We start from the raw sequence: 25,505 nt of genomic DNA, 5'->3' as shown, positions 1-25,505 counted from the left end.
GAAAGATGCTCAACATCCTTAATCATAGGGAAATGTAATTAAATTAAATTACAACTGCAATGAGATACCACTAGCTACCTATTAGAATGGCTAAAATTAAAAAACAACAACAAACTAGACAATACTAATTGCTGGCAAGGATGCAGAACAACACAGATTCCCGTTCATTGCTGGTGGGAAGGGAAAATGGCACAGCCACTTTGTTAAACAGTTTACCAATTTCTTACTAAGCTAAACACACACTAACAATACACTCAGCAAAACCAGTACTAGGTTCATAAGTTATATTGATATCATTCATCCACTGATACGGTGTGACCTTCTTGCCACATTACCTCAATGAAACCAAAATTCATAACCTCAGTCCCTTCATGATAAAATGTCAGACATTCCAAATTGAGGAATATTCTAAAAAATATCTATTGCTCTTTTTAAAACTTGATAAACTTAAATTTTTAGGGCAGTTTTAAGTTCACAGCAAAACTGAGTGGGAGTTTCCATATATTCCCTGTCCCCACACACATCCAACTTCCCCCACTATCGACATCCTGCACCACAGTGGTACATTTGTTACAATCAATGAACCTGCACGACACATCATTACCACTCAAAGTCTATATCTTACATTAAGGTTCACTCTTGGTGTTGTACATTCTGTGCGTTTAGACAAGTGGGTAATGACACATATCCACTATTAGAGTATCATACAGAGTAGTTTCACTGCCCTCAAAATCCTCTGTGTTCTGCCTATTCATGTCTCTCTCCCATGCCCTAATCTGGGGCAACCACTGATCTTTTTACCATCTCCATACTTTTGCCTTTTCCAGAATGTCCTATCATTGGAATCCTACTAAAGTGTCAAGGTCATGAAAGACACGGAAAGACCAAGAGACTGTCAGTCAGCTAAGGAGGCATGTTAATTAAACATAATGTGGTGTCCTGGATTGGCTCCTAGAATAAAAAAGGACATTAACAGAAAAACTGGAAAAATCTGAATGAAGTATGAAGTTTAGTTGATAGTATGTACGAATGTTAATTTCTTAGTTTTGATAAATGTACCGTGGTTATGTAAGATGTTAACATTAGAGGAAGCTGGGTGAAGGGTAAACGGAAATTCTCTGTGCTATCTTTGCAACTCTGTAAAAACAGTATTTCAAAATAAATGATAGAAATATGTAGTTTAAATCTAATCTATTTTAAGGAAGTAAAACTATAATATGTGATATATTTTTTAAAAGCCTTCTCAATGAGGCTTAAGATGTTGTTATGATTTTTCCTGTTCTTATGCTCTATCCCTCTCAGGACGGATAGTCAAAGCGCTGGTTTTGAAGTCACTTGTCAGTTTCTGCATAGTCATGCCATTATTTTGATAGACAGCCAGGGTCAGGTGTTTCTGTTTATTTTAAATATAGAAGAAGTTTTTTGCTTTTTCATTTCTTTTAATTATGTAAAAACTGTACATACGTCTAAAGTCAGACTCTACATTGACGTTCGTCTTGCTTCCATTCCTGACCCCTCCTTCTCCGTATAGGTAACCATCTTTATTAGTTTAGGGATTTAATCCTTCTAGTTTTTTCTGAAATTTTAAGAGAATTATCTCCTTTCTTACCAAAACACTGTTCTGCAGCTTGGTTTTCTCGGTGACCAGCATATCCTAGAGACGACACCACAGCAGGATGCAGAGGGCTCCATCATTTCTTCTCTATAGCTGCACTGCATGTTTTTATAGTTTGTTCAACCAGTCCCCTACTGATGAGTGAGGAGCCTAATGAATCACTGCCCGTGTATCTTTGGGATAGAGTCCTAAAAACGAGATTGCTGCGTCAAAGGCTTTGTAAATGCATATGTGCTTCTGGTGGGTATTACAACAGGGCTGTACCAACTACATCCTCACAAGTACGTTATGAGAGTTCCGTTTTTCCACATGCAGGTTGTTAAAATATTGGGGTTTTGCTAATTTGATTAGGAGAAAATTGGCATTTCAGTATAGTTTTAAATTTTATTCTTTTTATACAGTAGATTGAATACCTTTCCATTGTTTAAAGACCATTTCATCTTTTGGTAATCTGTCTCTTCATGTATTTTGCCCATTTTTATATTGGAATGTTAGATTTTTTCCTTCTAAATTTTTAGAAATTCTTTATTTATATATTTTGGACATTTACCCTTTCCCTGTGATATGTCTTTTCTTTGTTTTTTTGACTTTTTTATAAAGGTTTTTTGCCATGCACATTTTTTTTATTTTAGAAAGCGGTGAAATTCTTATATAACTTAAGTAGTAAATTTGGATTACTAAGTAGTGGCATTCTTATAAAACTTAAGATTTCCTATAAAGATTAACATTATTTCATTGCCCGAGGGGAAAAGGCCTGGACCAAAGTATGAGAAACACTGTTGGAGCTGTCTGCTCAACTGAATTCTTTTAATTTTCTATACTCATTAATTTATTCATTCAACAATATTTCTTGAGTTCCTAATCTGTGCTGGGAGTCCTGAGAGCAGAATTAGCTGCACCTAAAGTCAAGGCCTCCTGTCTCAGACTGGGTCTTGAGACATGTGATTTTGGCAATGGCTGCCTTGACATCCTTGTTTCTCAGCGTGTAGATGAGAGGGTTGAGGATTGGTGTGAGAATAGCATATGCTACATTGCCCATGATGTGGAAGTCGAGGGGCAGGTCAGCTCTATAGGCCATGTAGGCTATGGCAATGGATGAGTAGTAGGTGCCAACCACCAGGAGGTGGGAGCTGCAGGTGGAGAAGGCTTTTGAGCGTCCTTCTCGGGAGCTGATGTGAAGCACTGAGGCCAGGATGTGGGCATAGGAGAGAAGCACCAGGAGAAGGGGCAGGAAGGACACCACCATGGCGATGCAGAAGCCCATGAGGGTCTGGGGGGTAGTGTCAGAGCAAGAGGCCTGAACTAGAGCCAGATGATCACAGAAGCAATGCTGGATGTAAGCAATGCTGTCATACACCATCTGAGAGGTCTTCACTACAGCTGGGATGGGCAGGAGGAGGGCAGTGAGCCAGGCACTGGCTGCCAGGGCAGCGTTAGTCTGTGGGGTCATGTGTACAGGGTAGTGCAGTGGGCGGCAGATAGCCACGTAGCGGTCATAGGCCATGACCACCAGGATGAAGGCTTCAGAGCATGTAAAGCTTTGGAAGAGGTACATCTGCAATAAGCAGGCAGGGAAGCTAAGGAAGTGGTCTCCAAGAAGGAATAGGGACAACATCTTGGGGACAGTGGTTGTGGTGAAGAGGATGTCCAGAGCAGAGAGGTTGATTAGAAAGAAGTACATGGGCCTGTGGAGGCTGGGCTCTACCACCACAGCCATCAGGATCAGGGTGTTACCCATAAGGATGAGAAGATAGAAGAGGAGGAAAATAAAAAACATAGGGAGGAAGAGGGACTTTGGCAGAGAGGGAATGCCCACCAGGTAGATGATTGGTGAGCCATCCACTGATCCATTACAAGTCATGGCCTCCATAGTGAGACAGAGCTGGATTTCTGGCAGATGGGAAGCTGGAACATCTGGACACTGTTAACATCTGGAATCCATTGAAGCAAAATATTCTGGAGTGAGAATTCTATAACGTTTACTCTATGGTTAATATAAGCACAATTACTCGCAACCGACTCTAGACAACTAATGGTGGGCTGTGGTATTGACTTCTCCCATGTGAACTCAAAATTTCTACCTTTCTTCTTTTGTGAAATATAATAACTAATTAACTAATAACCTACCAAGTGGAAGCCCCAGACAAGAGGGTACTATGGTAATCTGGAACCTTAGGAGTCTGGGGAGCCGTTGTTGCTAGAGAGGAACACAGTCTTCCTGCGGCAAGTGCCAAAGGCAAAAGGTTGTTCTCCCCTTGTCAAGGAAGGGGACATGTGAGCTTCTGTCCACCCACAGGACTGGAGGTCTTCAACTGGGGGACAATAATGACTCCTCTACTATGTCGCGGGTGTCCCTCCGAATGAACAATCCAGGAGTGAGTCCACGGTCATGCTTATATCACTGCCTCCTCAAGCCTGATGATTCTAAGATTACTCCCTCTCTAATTTTTCCAGAACTGTCCTGTTTCTCTTGCTTCTAATAAAACATCTCTCATGCCGTTGAATCATAAAGATGCCAACCCTGGAGACATCCAGCCAGCTTTTTCCTCTCTAGACAAAAAGGGCAAGGGCTTACCCAAGATCCCAAGGCACGTCAGCCACAGAGCTGGAACAGGGACCCAGGCCTCTGACTCCCAGACCAGGGCTCTTTCTCCATATCACGCTTCCTGGAGAATCTGGAAGCTTAAGTTTTCATGTGGGGAGAAATTGGAGGCAAAGCTTTTCTCTTTCCTTCTCCATTTCTAAGCAGATATTGTCAGCAACAACTATAAATTGCAGTTTGTTCTTTAGTCTCTTAAGTGTGGTGGGTGGCCTGGGTCCCCGTTAGGGAGTGAAGGCTGGTAAAATGTCTTTCTAAAAGACACCTGGAACAGACCCCTCCATTGTGAATGCTCCCTTGAAAGAAAAAAAAAGTGTTCCAGAGCTTAGTCCTACCCGAGTAGGAAAGCAAACAGCTGTACCTCAACGTGAAAGAGTTAATTAACCCTCAGCCAACCAGACCCAACCTGCCTAAGCCAGCCGCCAGGTTTCCCAAACCCAAATGGAGGCAAACTACATTTTCCTGCATGTTGTTACAGCTCAAAGAAGTCAATTTTGGATTGAATGTCACCAAGTTAAGCTGAATTGGGGTTTGAGGGGCAGAAATTCAGATCCATGGAGTCTGGTTGTACCCCTCCTCCTGCCTCCTCTCCTCCACTTCTATTAAACAACAGGGAAGACAGATGCTGAGTCTGACGTCCAGAAATAGTGTCTTCCCAAGGTCAACCAACAAGCTTATAGCAGAGTTGGGTCCTGGACCCGGTGTTCTGGCTCCTACCCAGTGTTCGTAAGGATGTTACATGAGAGAAGATGGTTCCTTAGCCTGTCTTCAAAGCCCATCTTCTTGCAGCTTTATTTCTCTTTACTGTAGGAAATGGCATCTCCTTGCTCCTGCCCGCTCTTCTGTCAAACTCAGCTCAAACTTTCCCTCCTCTTAGAGGCTGTCACTTGTCTTGGCTGGTGCAGGGGCCTCTTTTCTGGGCTCTCACTTTGTCCTGTGCTTTCCTTTGTCATCACCATGATCACACTGGGTTGTCCCTGTCTATCTGTGTGTCCATGGCTCCGCCAGACCAGGGGAACATGCAGGGCTGCAAAGGGGCCTCATTGTTTCTGTTTAATAATGCCCTGCCACTCTCCACGCCAGGAGGAGACAGGAGCCAGAATGCAGCTCTCTCGACTGGCCTCATTTTGCTGCAAACCTGGGGCCACAGGACACACCAACCAGTTGAGGTTTGTTTACTCACCTCAAAAGCTCTGAAGCACGTCGCTTTCCTAAACTTCCATGTGGCAGTGGGCCTGTGCTGTGGACAAATAAAGCACATGCTTAGGGCACCAGCTAGATAAGAGTGCCAAAAAATATTTTTGAAAGAATTTAGTGTTTGATTTTTTTTAAGGCTTTATTTTCTTATTTAATTTTCTTTTTTGAGAAAGATTAGCACTGAGCTAACACCTTCCACCAATCCTCCCCTTTTTGCCAAGAAAGACTCGCCCTGAGCTAACATCCGTGCCCTTCTTCCTCTACTTTATATGTGGGATGCCTGCCACAGCATGGCTTGCCAAGCGGTGCCATATCCACACCCGGGATCTGAACCGGCGAACCCCGGGCCATCAAAGCGGAACGTGTACACTTAACCGCTATGCCACCGGGCTGGCCCAGTATTTGATACTTTTAAAAAGCATTGGTGTAGCGTCTCAGTAAAAATCAAAAACTTTAGGACTTCCTTACATTTATCTTGTGGTTTAGATTAAATGACTTTCTTTCGAATGCCTATTACAGGGGTGTTTTCAGTGCTTCAGGACTCTGAAGTTACCGTTAGGGAACGGTTCCTTGGTCAGGATTGTCTACCAGCTGGTTACCGTGCTGGTGGAGGACAGAGAAGGACAGAAAAACAATCACCCAAATGTCCGAGCTGACCCCGCACTTCATGTACATCACCTCCTCCCGTCTCACCCAACCGTGCCACAGGCAGGTGGCACATTCTCTTCCACTAATGAGAAGCCGAGGGCTGGAGAAGGCAGGCCCTTGTCCGCGGCTGGTGGGAGTGAGAGCAGAGGTTGTTCTGGAGCCTGCCTGCTGCAAAGGACTGAGCCCCGCCTGGCAACAAAGAGTCCTGGCTCCTGGACCAGCTCTGCCACTCATTTGCTGTGTGATTTTGGGCCCCTGATCCTCAGTTTCCCCATCTGTAAAGTGGGGGCTTTGAAAGGGACGATCTCCTCCAGCTCAAAACACATTTTTGAGTGTCCCCTCTGTGTTTGGCCCAGTGAGGGGTCGTAGTGGATGCTTCAGGGCCCAAGCCTGTAAGTAGGGAGAGTGCGGGCTCTCCCATTTATAAAGCCCCTATTCCGTGCTTGATTCCTTACAGTCGTTGTGTCATTACACTTCACAACAACTCCCAAACCCATGCCACTCTCTCATGATATTTCCACTACCCTGTGTTTTTCCCGTAGAAAAGGAGCAGAATATGTGTAAATTATAGAATCCGGGTTCATTAACTTGGGTTAGAAAGACCTGGGTTTCCATTCTGACTCCACCACCCTCCACTTTCCCTCTCTGAACTACAATTCCCTCATCTGTGACTCATAGTGTTGACAGACACCTCATTAAATACTCCCATTTCTTTCACTGTCATCGGCTTTGCCTCTTTATGAGAAATTCTCTTAGAAGATCCTCAGCCTCTTGCTTGTGACCACACATCCCTGCTCGTCCTGCCAGTGTATCTGACCCAGAGTCACCCAGACCACCTGTGCACACTGGGACCCTGATGTTCACACATCAGGTGTGTGCTACTGGGCTTCTCACCACGGTTCTCCATACCCCCGGCCAACTTGAGCTTATCTGCCCACCCCAGCCTTTGCCTGCTTCTGGGCACTCACTGCACGCCCAGCCCCGCTCACCTGCCACACCCTATTCACCTTGGTGTCTTCTGTGGAGTCCCCACACTCGGCCTTGGGGGGAAAGAATTAGGTAGGGGCTGAGCCACAGCCCATTAAACCCTGGAGCCAGGGCCTGCTGGGGCCCTTTCTCTCAAGTTGGCTCCCCTAGGGGACCCCACACTTGCCAGCTGGGAACAACTTCCTAGGGCGAGGTGGGGACTTGGCCCTGGGCTTTGCTGGTAATGAAAACAACACCATTAACAACCCTCGTGGGTCCCAGAACTTTATCACCTATGGAGTAGATTGATTCCTGTTTTTCTATCTGGGCTCACAATAGCCAGGGAAGATAGGCAAAGTCATGATCGTTCCTACTACTCGACACTTGATGAAACCAAGATCTAGAGAAATGAAGTGACTCGCCCAAGGTCACATGAGTGACTGGTGGCAGAGCTGGGATTTGAACCCAAGGTTCCAATTCCAGTTCAGCAGGACATTGTCTAATGGCTGAGACATGAGTTCTTTCCACTATGTCACCTTGGACAATCCCTTAACTTCACTGAGACTTCCTTCCTTTCCTTATCTGTAAAAAGGGTGTAACGGTCTGGCCTGGTGGTGTGCGGGTTAAGTGCGCGCGTTCAGCTTCTCTGCTGTCCGGGGTTTGCTGGTTCGGATCCCGGGTGCGGACATGGCACCACTTGGCAAGCCATGCCGTGGTAGGCATCCCACATATAAAGTAGAGGAAGATGGGCATGGATGTTAGCTCAGGGCCAGTCTTCCTCAGCAAAAAGAGGAGGATTGGTGGCAGATGTTAGCTCAGGGCTAATCTTCCTCAAAAAAAAAAGGGTGTAACAACACTGCCGATCTCAGGGACCACTGGGAAGGTTTAGGTGCTCAGCCCAGCGCCCACCACACAGTTAACATTCAATAAGTGAGAGCTATTATTTTAATAAACCCAAAGAGTAAAGCCCTATGGCATGACTGGGATACACCACTGCTGTTGTGCAATGAGGAACGTGCAAAGATTCTGTGGGAAGAATGTGCGGTGGATGTCAGTGCCCCAACCCCAGGTGGGGCCAAAGCCGAGTCACAGACCGGTCCTGCCTCAGTCTTGCGGATTCTCTCCTTTGGCTCCACAGCTCTCTATGTCTGACTCTGCCACTCTTTCACTAACATGTATAAAATCTAAACAATTTTTAAAAATTTCCCGAGTAATAAACAGATCCTATTGTAAAACATTTTGATCAACACAGAGCTTTATTGAGGAAGAAGTGAAAGTTTTCTTCACACCATCCCTTTTCCATATTCCCTCTCCCCTCTCCAGACATAATCACTTACTAATTTAGTCTGTTCCTTGCAGACCTTTTCTAAGCATGTGTGTGTGGTTTTGTTTTTCTTTTCACATAAACTGAATCATTTTGTACTTATTGCATCATTTATATTCGAACTTAGTGAGTCTTGGAAGCTTTCTATGTCTGATCTACTTCATTGTTTTTATCTGATATTTGGTAGAACGGATATGATATAGTTTGTCTAATAATTTCCCTGCTGATGGACATTTGCGTTTTATCTAATTATTGTTATTATGAATAATGTTATAATTAACATCTTTTTCACATGCATTTTGGGGCATATGTGCCCAAATATTTCTCTGAAATAGATGGATCCTTAGAAGTAGAACTTCTGGGCCAAGCAGTAAGCACATTTTTAAATGGAAGAGATGTGCATGTGAGGGCACCATCCCAGCTCCAGACCTAGAGACCTTGAGAACACCAAACCACAGCAGGGACTGAGATGACCCTGTTGCACCAGTGCCTGATGCTGCTGTCCAGAACCAGCAGAAAACCATGCATGAGTGATTCATTTCGGCCCACAGAAAAGATTTCCGTATTAGATCTCTACCAACTGTAGATCTATGACTACAGACGCAAGATCACTAAGCCATTGGCAGCGGAGTCCAAAACTTTACAGAAACCAAAAAATGGTACTGCAGAGGCTGCAGCCCCTCCTGGTCTAATGAACTTCGTGATGGCGCTAACGGTGGTTTTGGAAGTTTCTTTGGATTCCGAAAAGGAACTAAATGGGCCATCTCCTCCTCTCCAGATGTGCTCCCTCTGATGGAAGACAGGAATTTCGTTTAGGGATAAATTTGTATCTGTGGATCTTTGCTTCGGTACCATGAAGGTAAATGCTGAAGGTGTTCCTGGGGGAGAAGACGTGTCCACTCTTAAGTTGAAGGCAAAGAATCCTGCAGAATGACCAGGCTGCTAGGTGGATTCTTCTGTTCTGCTTTCTGTCTCTCAGACACTGCAGAGAACCTCGATAAACATCCAGAGCCAGCTTCAGGCAGCATGAGCATGACTGGAGGCTCTCTGGGATGCTATGGATGAAACTAATGAAAAGACTTGGGTGCTGGGGCCAGAAGACCCCACATAGGGTGCAACAGTTGGTAGAATTGCAGTTAAGTAGAGGGAAACAAACACAAGACAGATTCCTTTTAGGTCTCTAATTTTATTTTGTTTTACTGAAGAAAATGAATCTAAACAGGAGAGCTAAAGTATTGGCTGAGATTTCTTCGTAAAAAGCCAACATTGTAAGACTTCCTATTATAACAGTATGATGAGATGAAATACAATTTATTTCATTACCTCTGAGAATAAAAATGTTCCCATACTTCTAGGAAATGACTAGTTGTTCTATAGCCATGGTAACAAATAGTCATCAGAACTTGTTTTAAACCTATTTAATTGTTCAGTGACAGCTTTGCACCAGTACACACATTCCTGAAAGCCAGCCAGTCTAAACATCAGTACCCAGCAACAGCTTCACTTCAGTAACCACTTCCACGGCTAAAGGCACACCAATCCCAGATGCTGCTACCTCTGAGAGTCCCCCAGCCCCCACTCTCCACATTTTCCACAGCCCTATAAAGGATCAGCTCCCTGTGTTGCTCAGAAACAGACTGTGCCATAACTCACAGCATTCTCATGCTACAGCTAGTAATAAATTCAGCCTTTTGTTTCAGATATTGTGTGGTGATCTCTTCCTTTAACATTTCTTATTTATGTCTCTATAGTTGGTAGTAATGTCCCCTCTTTCATTTTCGATTTTAGTAAGTGAGGTCTTCTTTCTTTTTTCATGCTCAATCTAGCAAAAGTTTTGACAATTTTTTATTTTTTTAATTTTTTCTTTTGGCAAGGAAGATTTTCCCTGAGCTCTTGCTCTCACTCCTCCCCCCGTTTTTTTTTTTTTTTTTTTGCTTAAGGAAGATTAGCCCTAAGCTAATATCTCTGCCAATCTTCCTCTATTTTGTATATGGGATACCTCCAAAGCATGGCTGACAAGTGGAGTAGGTCTGCTCCTAGGATACAAACCTGTGACCCCGGGCCACCAAAGGAGAGCACGTGGAACTTTAACCACTCAGCCATGGGGCCAACTCCAAGCTAAAGGTTTATCAGTTTTGTTGATACATTCAAAGAACAAATTTTGGTTTTGTCAGTTTTCTCTGTTGCTTTTTTAATTCTCTTTTCATTTATTTCTGTTCTAATTTTTATCATTATTTCATGCCTACTGCTTGCTTTGAGTTTAGTTTGCTTTCTTTTCTAATTTCTTAAAGTTAAACATTAGGTTATTGAGGGGCCGGCCCAGTGGCACAGTGGTTAAGTGCGCACGTTCCAGTTTGGCAGCCTGGGGTTCACCAGTTTGGATCCCAGGTGTGGACATGGCACTGCTTGGCAAGCCATGCTGTGGTAGGCGTCCCACATATAAAAAAGTAGAGGAAGATGGGCACGGATGTTAGCTCAGGGCCAGTCTTCCTCAGCAAAAAGAGAAGGATTGACAGCAGATGTTAGCTCAGGGCTAATCTTCCTCAAAAAAAAAAAATAGGTTATTGATTTGAGATTTTTCTTCTTTTTTAACACAGGCATTTATGGCTATAAATTTCCCTCTAAGCACTGTTTTAGCTGCATCCCATAAGTTTTGCTGTGTTGTCTTTTCATTTTCATTTATCTCAAAATATTTTCAGATCTCTCTTGTGATTTTTTTTTTTGACCTACTGGTTATTTAGGACTGTGCTGTTTAATTTCCACATATTTGTAGAAGTAGCATTCAGTGATAGAGCGTTTATTATTTTAAAGATAGCATAGAAAAAGTGATCAGGTTATTTAAAACATATATTGCCTAGAACCAAAAAAATCTAGTTTAGAAGTAATAAAGTCTTCAAAGGTGACACTAGACAAGGTTAGTGTGAATAATTCTGGGAATATATTTGAAGAAAACATAAGGGGAGGATAAAAGAAATAGAAGTGAACCATGTTACTTGAAATATAAACAGAAAACACAATAAAAATTTAGTATACTACAAGCATTTTATTTATCATCAAGAATATATTAAATTAATATGGAAAAAATGTATTGCCATAAATGTTACTCTTGTAATGGAATCATAATCTCATGACCACGTAAGTATTTTCACTATGTGTAAGTGATAACTCAAGTCGTTTTAGAGGTCATCATTTTAAGTGAGTTTAGAAGTATTTTAAACTAGCTTTTAAAATCTTAGAATTCATTTTAAAATTTTTCTTCTTCCTTCCCCTCCCAATAACTTTGAAATATAAACTATAGCACCCAACAGGCTCATGATATAAGTACTTGATATATGAATGACACGTTGTGTCATTTAGCCAACAGGTTTTATTTTTTTTATGAGAAGCTTAGGTACCCATTTGTGAGGACAGATAAATGATTAGGTGAAAAACTCAGATCATCACTGCCAGTAAAATAATTGGCTTATGTAGTCACCCCAATGCTTGGTTTAAAAAAAAAAATACTCCACTGGGAAGAATTAGGAACATTAGGACCATTAGTCATACATAGTATGACTCAGGATGAGCACTGTACCCTTAGGTAAAAGTGAGATCGATTTTAAGAAAGTGTTTTTTCTGATGTAAGTGTACCTTACATGGGTTTAAGGCAAGAGGGCTCCGCAGACAATCAACCTAACTCAAGTAGGACCTTACTGCTGGAAGGCAGTCGTCTTATATGTCCCTGGTTTCTTCCCTCGTCTCTACTTCTAGACGACTTTTCACACCTTCTCTTCTCTCCTCAATCCACCAACCCCTCTTCCTATTGTCACTCCAGCCAATCAGAAGAGAAGGCCCAGACTCCCGTCCCACATTCACCCACTTGCCAGCATCTCCGCTCACACGCTCTTCCTTCCCACCTGTTCCACGGGTGAACTCTTTATGCCTCCAGCTAAAGCCAGTCACACCAAGAATTCTTTCTCTCATCCAACTACAAGTTTTTACTCTCCACTGGATTATCCCCACCAGTGTACGAATATGCCTTTATTTCTTTCATCTTAAACAAAAACTTTATAAACTGCTGATAAGATTTTTAAAATCAAGGTGCAGAACAGTAATATAATATGCTACTATTTCTCTAAGAAGTAATGGAAACATGGCTACCTAGCCATATTTTTGTATAATATAGCCATATGTATGTATTATTCATATATGCATAACTATGTGGATTTGCTTATATTAAAAATGGAAAGAAAAGCCAATAAAAAGGAATAAAAGTGATTTCTTTAAAGGGGATGCAACAGGTGGAGGGAGCAGGGATGGAGGCTAGGATTCACTAAAAATTGTTGTTTCATAATTTTGACTTAAAATTCTTATAATTGTGACTTTAAAAGTCATGTATGAAGACCCTAATTACTATTGGCTGAAATTTTCACACCCTGCTAGCGCCCTTGCTTAAAATTCCATATAAGTGGTGCGTCTTTATCACAATTTGCTAAGGAAGATTTTTTCGTTTTAACATATTCCACAAAAATTTCACTGCCTGCTCCATTCACTTTTCTGAGAACGGTTTTCCTTTCTGCCTGTGTGGGGGACACCGTAGTCTGTCCATCCTGACTCTTTTGACGTGTGTGATTCCTGAAGGGGACTGAGTGTGAAAGTCCAGTAGGTTTAGTTGCACGTAAACTCCGTTTCTTGAGAGGGAGACGCGGTCCAAGCTAAATCGGTCCCTCCTGACAAGTAGCCACAGGGATGCCATCCCACCTCCTGGTCAGCACTAGAGTGAAACCTCTCCTTCTCTGATGGGAGCAGCTCAAGGCTTCTGTTCTATCTGTCCACATCCACCATGTTGTTAACTCCATGAGGACTCCCAAACAAGAAGTAGTGGGTACCATAGATCAAAAATATTTATGGGAGGGGCTGGCCCCGTGGCCGAGTGGTTAAGGTGGCCCAGGGTTTCGCTGGTTTGGATCCTGGGCACGGACATGGCAACGTTCATCAGGCCACATTGAGGCGGCATCCCACATGCCACAACTAGAAGGACCTGCAACTAAGATATACAACTATGTACCAGGGAGGATTTGGGGAGATAAAGCGGGGAAAAAAAAGAAAAAAAAAGATTGGCCACAGTTGTTAGCTCAGGTGCCAATCTTTAAAAAAAAAAAAAAAATATATATATATATATATATATTTATGGGAGACATTTTTACCTTGAGTTAAATAGCCTCCGTGCTCCCATCACCCCCTGTGCCTCCCTCTGAAACAGTACTCAACACACTGTGCTGTTTCTGCCCATGTCTGTCTCTCTCACTAGACCGTGAGCAAATTGAGGGCAGAGACTATCCTGATTTGTCTCTCTCTCTTTAGCTTCTACTGCACGGTCTAGCACCTCCCAAATGCTGAGTAAAGGCTGCTTAAATGAATGAACAAATTGGGGAAATTATATTCAGCATCTTGATTCTTACCGTGAAGGTGAAAACCACAATTCATTATGGGAAGACACGGACCAAACTTGGAGAATGTCTATTGCAGCCTCTGCTCAATGGAATGACGCCTTGTACGAGTTTATTATGAAATACAATATTCATATAGAGCAAAACATATAAAGCCTAAATATACAGTTTAACTGTAAAATAAACACCATGTCATCAGCATTCAGGAGAGAATGAAACATTGACAACTCCACATAAGGCCCTCGATGTCCCTCCCTGCTTACAACCCTCTCCCTTTCCCACAGAAATAATCATGATTCTGATTTTTATAATAAATATGCCTTCTCTTTTTGTCACAGTTTATGACATCTGTTTGCATTGATAAAAACTATAGTTTAGCTTTGCCTGTCTTTAAACTTTACATAACTGGAAACATACTATGTGTATCTTTTCGAGTTGTGATTCTTTCCCTCAACACTATGTGAGATTCCTCCGCGTTGTTGCATGTATGTATAATTCCTCCATGTTTTATTGACATGTATGTTACATTTTATGAACACTTCACAAATTAGAGAAATGCTGCTGTGCTAGATCATAGAGCATGTGTATCTTTAACATTATAACATAGTGATACAGTGTTCTCCAGAGTGGTTGTACCAATTAACACTCCCACCATCAATGTGTGAGAGCTCCACTGACCCACCTCCTCACCAATGTGGGTATTGTCAGTCTTTGACATTTTAGCCAGTCGGATTGGTTTCTAGTGGTAACTATTTGTTGTTTTCATGTGCACTTCTCCAATTACTAAAGAGGTTGAGCACGTTTTCTTATATTTATTGGACGTTTGTTTATTTCCTCTTGTGAAGTATTTTGTTCATTTTTCTAAGGCTTGACTACCTTTTTAAAAATGATTTGAAGTGATTCTCTCTATATTCTCCCTAGGAATCCTGAATCCTTTAGTTGGTCATATGCATTGCAAATAGCTTCTTTTGTTCTGTAGCTTGGCTTTCCACTCTCTTTTTGGTGACTTTTGATGAACAGAAATTCTACATTTTAAAGCAGTCAAATTTATATTTTTCTTCTCTAGGTTTAGAACTTTTCAAAAATCTTGTTTAAGAAATATTTCCCCATCCAGGCCAGCCCCTTGGCAGAGTGGCTAAGTTTGTGTGCTCTGCTTCAGTGGCCCGGGGTTCACCGGTTCAGATCCTGGGCGTGGACCTACACATCGCTGGTCAAGCCGTGCTGTGGCAGCATCCCACACAGAAGAACTAGAGTGACCTACATCTAGGATGTACAACTATGTACTGGGGCTTTGGGGAGAAAAAAACTGAGGAGGATTGGCAACAGATGTTTGCTCAGGGCCAATTTTCCTTATCAAAAAAAAAAAGAAAGAAAGAAAGAAAAGAAAAGAAATATATCCCCATCCAAAGATCAGGACTATAGACTCCTGTATGGTTTTATAGTTTTGCCTTTAATATTTAGGCATTTAATGAGATTGCTTGAGGTAAGAGACAAATTTTGTTTTTGACATATGGATAGCTTATAGTACTAATATTATTTATTTTATGTGCATCTTCCACACTCATCTACAGTATCATTTCCTTCGTAGATCAATTGTCCGTGTATTTAGGGGTCTGTTTCTGGGCTCTCTATTCTATTTCATTGATCTACATGTCTATCCATGCCTTAATAACTAACCTCTCTGTGTTCTCATCTTTATTACTATTTTAACCTTACTGTATTGAAAAATCTATTAGGTACTTTTAAGAAGATGCTTTTTATATTTTATCTGACATTTTTATTTCTTTCCACAGAAGGGTTGATTTCATAACCCAGCCTATCATTAATGGAAATAGAAGTCCCAATGGTATATTTTTGGCCTTGCTGTAAGTCATTCTTTCTTTCTAAAAATTTTTTGATGATGCTCTCTGTTCTCAGCACACTGGTATCCTGGGAGAAGAATTAACTACATCTAAGGATCAAGGACCCCGAAAACACCCTGGGTCCTGGGGATGTGCCATTTTGGTGATGACTGCTTTGATATCCTTGTTCCTCAGCGTGTAGATGAGAGGGTTGAGGACAGGTGTGAGAATAGCATACACCACATTGCCCATGATGTGGAAGTCGAGGGGCAGGTCAGCTCTATAGGCCACATAGGCTATGGCAATGGATGAGTAGTAGGTGCCAACCACCAGGACGTGGGAGCTGCAGGTGGAGAAGGCTTTTGAGCGTCCTTCTCGGGAGCTGATGCGAAGCACCGAGGCCAGGATGTGGGCATAGGAGAGAAGCACCAGGAGAAGGGGCAGGAAGGACACCACCATGGCGATGCAGAAGCCCATGAAGGTCTGGGGCGTGGTGTCAGAGCGGGAGGCCTGGACCACAGCTAAGTGGTCACAGAAGCAGTTGTATATGTGAACAGCGCTGTCAAAAGCCATGTGGGAGGTCTGCACCACTGCCGGGATGGGCAGGAGGAGGGCAGTGAGCCAGGCAGTGGCTGCCAGGGCAGCGTTGGTCTGTGGGGCCATGAGGACAGGGTAGTGCAGTGGGCGGCAGATAGCTACATAGCAGTCATAGGCCATGACCACCAGGATGAAGGCTTCGGAGCAGGAGAAGCTGTGGAAGAGGTACATCTGCAGGAAGCAGGCAGGGAAGCTGAGGAGGCGGTCCCCAAGCAAGAGTAGGGACAGCATCTTGGGGACAGTGGACGTGGTGAAAATGATGTCCAAGGCCTAGAGGTTGATCAGGAAGAAGTACATGGGCTTGTGGAGGCTGGGCTCTGCCACCACGGCCACCAGGATCAGCGTGTTCCCCACCAGGATGAACAGGTAGAAGAACAGGAAGATGAAGAAGACAGGGAGGAAGAGGGACTCCTGCAGGGAGGGGATGCCCACCAGGTAGAAGATGGGTGAAGAATCTTCTGATCCATCACAGGCTGTGGTGTTCATGGTGTGACAGAGCGGCATGCCAGGATGACATACAGCCAGAGCATCTGGAAACCAGAAAAACCAGGAATTTGGAATGAAATTCTGTACAGGTCACTGTGCAATTATTACAATCCACATCGTTTATGACCAAGTTTCGGGGACTGGTGGTACCATCCAACACTGACTCTTCCACTTTAACCCACAATTTCCTCCTCCCTTCTTCCATCAAGTAATGAGTCAGCACCTACAATGTGCAAGGTTGTGAGAAGGTACACAGGCTTCACAGGGCTTAAATCCTAATAGAAGGATGGCACATTTAAAAGCCAGTCAGGCAGTTGGTTATCTAGTTACAGCTCTGATAACGCATTGAAGGAGCTTCTGTCCCTTGTCTGCTCCATGTCCCACACTATCTTTTGGGCATCAGATCTTAGATGAGCTCTTAGACACACACGTTCCTGTATTTTCTTCTACTCTTGCTTAAAGTTATACTAAGTGACATCACAATCATCACTTTGCCATAAAGAGGTGATGTTTTCACGATTTTCTGCAACAAACTGCTTGTTCACTCTACTTAGTACCCAGGGAATGGTTCCTCTCTCATTCTCCGGGTGCAGCATCTCCACCTCCCTCTCTCTCTACTGAGTTTTCTGGGTGCCCTCCCACCCAGGTGTCAGTGATGGGTGGATCCACTCACTTCCTGATGGGGTCTGGGCTGAAGGCGAATATTCCCACCACTCAGGGCACGGCCTGGGTCTCCTTCTTCCTTCCTCCTGGGAAGGAGGACGCTGCAGGCCAGCAGGTGTTCTGTTTAGTTCTTTTATGCCCACTCAGCCGTTAGCTCCTCTCATATCAACTCAGGAGAAGCACAAGGACCTGCCATGAGAGCCATTGTTGCTGGAGAACTGAAAAACTGCCCAAAGACAAAAGAACCCTCCAACAGAGGTTATTCACTAGATGTGTGCGGGGGGTAACTCTGGGACTCGGTGGATTGAGCTGAGGACATGTTGGCTCGTCCCACCCTAAGGATGAGCCTGTCACGAGCCTTCGGGCAGCTCCAGGTTTGCATCTGCTTCGCTGCTCTTGAACCCCAGTGATGCCACAAGCAGTCTTCCTTTGAATTACTTGGATCGCACCTATCTTCTTTCTTTTCTAAAAAAATTAGCAAAACAAACGAAAAACCCTCTTATGTCCAAGAATCATCAGATGTCAGAATTGGGAAAAAAGGTTTTTTTAATTTTTAATTCCCACCTGACTCCCCTCTGCCCACCTCCTCACTGCCTTTTACGAATGTCCTGGTGGCCCTGTGATCGGTTTGGTTTGCGCAGCCCCGCTCCTAGATTCAGACGTGGTGACTGGGAAATGCTTTGTCTGAAACACGTGTGGGACAGACACCGTCCTGTGTGTGCTCCTTGAAAGAGAACCTCCCTCAGAAGTCACCCCATGACCCAGCCAAGAAGGTGACCCGGGATGGTCTCCATTTTAAAGGGTTATCCCTCAGTTAACCAAACCCCATCCCGACAAATTTGGTTGGGGATTTTTTCTCATCACCCAAAGACTGTGATGCAAACTACACTACCCTGGACCCTTCTGCCCCCAGAGAGGCGGTCAAGGCTGACGGTGCTGGGTGAGGCGGAGTAGGGGAGTTTGAGGGGCAGAGACGCAGAAGACCAAAGCAAGAGGGGCCCTAAGAGGCCGAAAGTCCAGGTGCCCCTCCTCCCTGCTCTATCCCAACACTCTGCAGACGGAGGTAGGGACGCTGAGAGCTCTGTGAGAGGTGGCACATGGCTTTTCACTGCCGGGAGCTGCTGGACTATCCCACACGCACGCCAGGCGCACCACAAATACTTCCTGAAAGAATTCAACCTTTGCTATTTCAAAGCACCGTTCAACTAGCCCATCATAGGAAATGTACAAATTTGGCTGGACTTTCTCACAATTATTTTACAGGTTAGGGTTCTGGTTTTACTTTGAGTTACACACTACGTGTGAGGGATGCAGCCGTGTGCTTAGGGCCTAAAGGGTGCTGTTTCCCAGGGCAAGGAACGGATTCTCCCTGTCAGGATTGTCTACAATCAGTTACAGTGCTGGTGGGGGACACAGAAAGACAGAACAACCAATCACCCGGATGTCCAACCTGATGCTGTACTTTACGTCTGTCATCTCCTCCCACCATCCAACGGGCCAGGGAACGCTTATGCCCCCTCCACAGATGAGAATCTGAGAGTCAGTTGAAGGCCATGGCTGGTGAGGTTGTTCTGGTGCCAGCCTGCTGTGAGGCCCACCTGGCAACCAAGAGTCCTGGCTCCTGGACCAGCTCCGCCACTCACTTGCCGTCACTTTGGGCCCCTGAGCCTTGGTTTCTCACCTGGGCAGTGAGGGGATTGGAGGAAGAGATCTCTGAGGGGTTTCCAAGCCAATGAGCCCTTTTCTGAGGGCCCCCTCTGTGTTTGGCAGAGCAGTGTCACAGGGTCCGTGCCCAAAGGGAGAGGGCGCGGGCTCTCCCACCTGGTGACACCTGCTGCCAGCCGGGTTCCTCACCTTCATTATGTCATGTGGACCTTAGTGGTTAAGTGCGTGGACTTGTGCATCAGAAAAGACTGGATTCTAATCCCACCCCTACCCCCAGCTGTGTCACCTTGGGCCTTTTCCCTTTATCTGTCACCTCCTGGGGCTGAGTCCTCACAGAGAGAATGCTTAGATGATGCTTACACAAGAGCCTGGAACACGTAAGAGCTCAAAGTGTGCAAGTGTTTCCAATGGTTATTACTGTCATAAGCCTTGCTTTCATATGAGGTGGGCTTGGCCAAGATCATTTGAATCTCACCTGTGAGTGCACCCCTTGCCCAGACCTGCCAGGACACGTGGCCCAAAGTCCCACAGCCCATCTGTGCATAGCCAACCTGGATCCTGGGCTCCTGCCTCTTGTGCGCACCGCATCAATCTTTCTGGGCCCCTGACCAGGTTTATATGCCCCCTACATCCTTGCCTCTGTCTCCCCACTCTGGTCTTTGCTGAGCTTTGGTACTTTGCCCCCAGCACACTCACCTGTCAAGCCCTGTTTACCTTGGTGTCTCCCGTGGTGTCCCCTTTGTGTCTGCAAACCAGGCCCAGCAGGGAAGAACCAGGCAGGAGCCGAGCTGTTACGCCCGCTAACCCCTCTCTTCAGCCAGGCCTGCTGGGGCCCTCTCCCTCAAGATGGGCCTCCTCTGGGGCAATGTGTCCCCCCAGTCACCCAGGATCCGCTTCTCGCCTCCTCCTGCATGCATTGGGAGGGACTTGCCTCTGGGATTCTCTGATAATGAGAACAGCACTGTTAACAGCCCTCCTGGGTTCCAGAACTTTACAACCATTGGGACTGCTTTTACTGACATTATTCCTCTGGTCTCCAGAACAGCAAGGGGAGACAGGCAGCCCAAGAGTTGGAGACCGGCGTCCAGAGAAGTGAACTGACTTGCCAATGCTTATGCTCTGTTTAGTATCTGAGCTACAAGTCAGACCAGGGCTTCCTTCCCAGGCCTGTGCTCTGCAGTATTCCATCGTGGGTTAGGGTGTAGGGACCGGAGTGAGAAAGTCCTGGCTTTGAATACAAGTTCTAATGTATTTTAGCCACGTCACCTTAGGCAAGTTACTTAACCTCTCTGAGTCTGAGTTTCTCCGTCCATAAAATAGAACATAACCATATTACCTATCTCGTAGAGTTTTTGAGACGATTTAGTGAGATAAAAGATATAGGGTGCTTGGAGTGAAACATGATTATTCAAAAATTACGCCAGGAGTTTTGTTTGCGTCACCTGGTAATAGCCAGGGAACAGGCTGCCTGCATATCTTCAATTTCCCAGGGGACTGGTGGTGTCCATCTCCTGCGAGAGAGTGTGCAACTTTCATGGGCTCTCAGGGTCTCTAGATGCCAACCACCCTGCTTTACCAGGATGGTAGTCAACAGCTGGCATCTAAGCTTAGATGCCTTAGTACCAGTAGCCAGTTTATTCTGCTTATAAAGCTACTCTCTTGCTCCCTTTCCACCCAAAAGGAAAGCAATAAGGTAAGGACAGTTATACCCATATCTAGGGTGTATGTGTGTGAGCTGTTAGCAGCCAACGTGCAGCTGCTAGAGGGCAGGCCACCAACTGTGTCTGCTACAGTCTACCCCTTGAACCTCTCGGATTCATTCACTTATCATGAGAATGTCACTCCATTTGGACACAGAGCTTCTGATTACTCACAATTTGGGGGGAAATTTCTAAAAGAAGTGCGATTAATTACTGCCCCTGCTGCTACAGTCAGTCCCAAGGCTGCAAGTGGCACTCATCAACCCTCTCCTCTGCCGCCCATTCTAGATGCCCTTCTCCTTTCCCTTCACGTTCCATCACTGCAGTGGTCTAGATGGATCCCCTTCCAGCATGACCCAGACCTCATCCCTGACGGTTCTGAGCCCCTGGTCACTATGCCTCACCAGGCTGTGGTTGCTTTAATTGTTCATTTACGGTTAAAGTTGGTCATGGAAGAAACAAGAAATGCTCCTGTGCCTGAGTGCCAACCTTCCAGCCCCCGTTACATAAGAGCAGTCTTACTTCCTCTGGAAGATCAGGGTCAGCTACCCTTGAGAGCATGGTGACTCCTTTTTCTGACTGCTGGTCTACCTCCCTGGTGGGCTGACAATGACCAGGTAACAACTGTAGCTTTAAATTTAGTGAGACTTACTGTGTCTCTTGCGGAGTCAGAACTGCTTAATCTACACAGGCTAAAATCATCGAGACTGGGGGCACAGATTCCCCCAGGTGGGTCACTGCAGGTAACGGTGAGTAGAGCCACTCTAACTTCCGCCTCCTGGTTCTTGGCAGGAAGCATCACTTTTTAATGGGCATCCAAGCCCATTAATGCGATCCAGCTAAAAATAGATCCTCCTCATCGGACAGGAGCATGGACCCCGTTACCACTCCCTGATTGGAGCAGCTGGTGGATTTCTTACGCAGTCATTTCAAGCCTCCGGCCCACCCCTGACAATATTGCTGATAAACCAGTGCTTGGTAACAAACAAGTGATATCAACGTCAAAAATATAAGGATTTCTGGAGAAAATATTAACATTAAATTAAATGCTAACTTCTTGGCTCCCACAGCCCCTTTGTGTCTCTCCATCCTATCACCCAATGTTGTTTCTCTGGGTCTGAAGCTCTCACTAGACTGTGGATACCTCAAGGGCAGCAACTGCGTCTGGTTCATTTCTGTCTCTAGCACCTAATAAAGACTGGTATGAGTGACTGAACGATCAAATTTTATTCATCACATTAACAATTGATGAAAACTGTGAAAACTACAATTATATAGTGAAAACTATAGCACCAGTGGGAAGCCTTCTTAATCCAGTATTTGAGGACCACGTTTGAGATGTCTGCTCAACAGAATTAAGCATATTTAGGCTGCTGTAATTCATTTAAAATATTTATTGTGTTTCTATTCTGTGCTAGGCATTGTCAATGGTGTCCAGGGAGCTGAATGAGTTGCATCTAAGGATCAAGGACCCCGAGAATGCCCTGGGTCCCGGGGACATGCTACTTTGATGATGACTGCTTTGATATCCTTGTTCCTCAGCGTGTAGATGAGAGGGTTGAGGATTGGTGTGAGAATAGCATACACCACCTTGCCCATGATATGGAAGTTGAGGGGCAAGTCAGCTCTATAGGCCACGCAGGCTATGGCAATGGATGAGTAGTAGGTGCCAACCACCAGGACGTGGGAGCTGCAGGTGGAGAAGGCTTTTGAGCATCCTTCTTGGGAGCTGATGTGCAGCACCGAGGCCAGGATGTGGGCATAGGAGAGAAGCACCAGGAGAAGGGGCAGGAAGGACACCACCATGGCGATACAGAAGCCCATGAAGGTCTGGGGCGTGGTGTCAGAGCAGGAGGCCTGGACCACAGCTAAGTGGTCACAGAAGCAGTGGTAGACCTGGGCCACAGGACTAAAAGCCATGTGGGAGGTCTGCACCACTGCCGGGATGGGCAGGAGGCCGGCTGCCAGGGCAGCGTTGGTCTGTGGGGCCATGAGGACAGGGTAGTGCAGTGGGCGGCAGATAGCTACATAGCGGTCATAGGCCATGACCACCAGGATGAAGGCTTCAGAGCAGGAGAAGCTGTGGAAGAGGTACATCTGCAGGAAGCAGGCAGGAAAGCTGAGGCGGTCCCCAAGCAAGAGTAGGGACAGCATCTTGGGGACAGTGGTTGTAGTGGAGACGATGTCCAGGGCCTAGAGGTTGATCAGGAAGAAGTACACGGGCTTATGGAGGCTGGGCTCTATCACCACAGCCACAAAGATCAGTGAGTTCCCCACCAGGATGAACAGGTAGATTAAGAGGAAAATCAAGAAGACAGGGAAGAAGAGGGATTTGGGAAGAGAGGGGATGCCCACCAGGTAGAAGATGGGTGAGGAGTCCTCTGCTCCGTTACAGGTGGCTTCCATAGCGAGTCAGGGCTGAACGTCTGCAGACAGACACTGGGAACATCAGCACATACCTGGAAACCAGAACAACCAGGGAAACATTAACTAGAACATGCATCTTTTTCTCTCCAACCATGGTCTCAATCCCAACAGTTTCTTTGTTCTTGGAATTTCATAGCACAACCAAGATGCCCAGGATGGTGAGGTGTCTAATGAGCAATGGTCGAAATAGCTGGTCCTGTCTGGTGGGAAAGAGAGGTGGACACAAACACTGGACGGGCTGGCACAGGGCAGGAACACTTACAAAGAACTAGGGCCAGTATCAGTGGCTGCAGGGCCCGGAGATCATCCTCACATATGGAATAAGTTTCTTACGATTAAAACTATCCCATAAAGCAAACGACTGGCTTGAAAAGTAGTGCGTTCCGTCTAACAAGAGGTATGCAATGCTGGGGCCTTTGGCTGAAACATTACAGGGGAGGTTTAATGTTTGGATAGGAGCTAGATTGAAAACCTTTAAGCAGCCTTCTAATGCTAGATCCCTTGCTTCTTAATTAAAAAAAAGTATCGTAAATGAACCACATCAATCAGACAGCAGGGTTTGGGGGCAAATTTATTCCACGTGAGAGAAAAAGTCTTGAGAAGCATCCATTTATGTTCAAATAATTAGAAAATCAAGTAGTTTTTTTATTATTTTAAGTAGCTCCTTTAAGGATGTCTCTTGTGGCAGCCTCGCTCCTGCTACCACAAGTGAAGGAAGATTCTGGGTGTGGTAACATTGATGAAACACTTACCAGCTTTCGCCCACTGTCAGCAGCAGAATCTTGACCGCAGTCATTCGGCGCAAGCCCATCCAGCCCATCAGCAGGTCCTGAGCGGAGTTCCTTCACCTGAGACCTTGTGAAGACAACAGGATCACTGGCCGAGAGTGACGAAGCTAAACCCTGGAGGGAAAACTTACCTACTTTACTCTAAGGTTCCCCCAACTCTACTTACATCCCTCTGAGCCTAGAGGATCGTCAATGGCCCCTGGGAAAGACTTCCAGCTCCTGAGCTCCAAGGAACTGGTGGGAACCCTTCTTCAGGGATGGCTGAAGGAACCGTTTCTGTACAGCTCTGGCTCCAATTCCTCTTCCACGACTCACTCCCTTCTCATCTCACTCCATGTGGGCTGGGATGCTGTGTCTCCTGAATCAGTGTTCTTTGTCACTACACTTCCACACACGGAGGATTCCCCTTCTGTGATATCGTGTCTCAGGACTGATAGGGAGAGCTGCTTCCTCCCAGGCGCGCTACGGAATGCCGTCTGCTTGACCCGAGAATGGCTTCCCTTTCTGTGTAGCTGCTGCTGGGGCTCTCTGTTGCCTCCGTCTAACGTGGGTGCCCTGTGACCTATCTTTGTATCCTGTCTCTTGCTCAGACCCAGAGACCAACCATCCTGATTTGCCCAGAACTGCCTGGTTTTAGCACTGAGAGTCCCATGTCCCAGAGAATCCTTCAGTCCCAGGCAAACCTGGACGTTGATCACCCTATGAAGGCAGAGGCATGGCATATGCTTTGGCAGAAGGAGGCATTTCCCAAATGGAATCCAAGTTGAAGACAGATTCTCCCCCTGTTGGGAAAAAACAGACTCCAGGGTACTTCCTGGGTCACTCCACATGTCTTTTCTCCTCCTGGCTGCTGCAGCTCGGCAGGTGTCACTGTTTAGCATCTCATGTCCCCTGCCCTGGAACCTGCTTTCCTTCCTTGGCCCCAGTTCAGAGGGCACCACAGAGAACTGAGAAGTCTCAGAAGCAGTGTCAGGGGAGAAGACCAAGTGCTCTGCAGACAGTAACTCCGCTCCCCAGAGGGTGTCGAAAGAGGTCACGTGCATCTGTGGCAGCCCAAGCCCCGTGAAGTGAGACTTTCCAACCCACAGAACTGAGCTGAGGGAAGCGTTGGATAGCTCTCTACCTTGACTAAGTGATCCAGGCCCAGGTTATGTGGACATTCAGATCACTGCCCCTCTCCCCCATGACCCCTTGAGCAATTCCACTTGGTTTTCCAAAACCACCTCCAGCTTCTTCCTCTTCTGAAAAAACCCTTCTCACGTCGCAGAATATGTAAGAGTAGAAAGGTCCCTGCAGATCGCTGAGCTCCTGGTGCTTCTTCACAAACGAAGAATCGGGCTGAGACAGGGATGGGGAGCAGCCCAGCTCAACAGCAGCTCAGCGTCAGACCTGGTCCTGGAAAGCACGCCTCCTGCCTCTGGCCTTGGCCTCGTTCCACCAAGCAAGGCCACTTGGAGAATTCAGAAGCTCTGGTTTCCACATGGGGAAAAATTTGGACAAAGCTTTTATTTTCCTCTCTTCATTTCTTAGGCTAATGTCAGAGAAAACTATAAATTGCTG

General features: G+C 45.5%; 1 protein-coding gene and 2 pseudogenes across 1 annotated transcript; all 3 read right to left on the bottom strand.

Annotated features, from left to right (window-relative positions):
* Nucleotides 1–2,535: 2,535 nt before the first annotated feature.
* OR2AT2D (olfactory receptor family 2 subfamily AT member 2D) lies at nt 2,536–3,485 on the bottom strand. Its single transcript, XM_005612289.4, is given in 2 exon segments — nt 2,536–2,556; nt 2,559–3,485. Coding segments are annotated over 2 exon segments (948 nt in total).
* Nucleotides 15,737–16,702, bottom strand: OR2AT2EP (olfactory receptor family 2 subfamily AT member 2E, pseudogene; annotated as a pseudogene).
* On the bottom strand, nt 22,213–23,136 carry OR2AT13P (olfactory receptor family 2 subfamily AT member 13, pseudogene; annotated as a pseudogene).

The sequence above is a fragment of the Equus caballus genome, chromosome 7 (assembly GCF_041296265.1).
Source record: "Equus caballus isolate H_3958 breed thoroughbred chromosome 7, TB-T2T, whole genome shotgun sequence".
Classification (NCBI taxonomy): domain Eukaryota; kingdom Metazoa; phylum Chordata; class Mammalia; order Perissodactyla; family Equidae; genus Equus; species Equus caballus.
The sequence above is the reverse complement of the archived record's forward strand: the minus strand, read 5'-3'. Positions and strand labels throughout refer to the sequence as shown.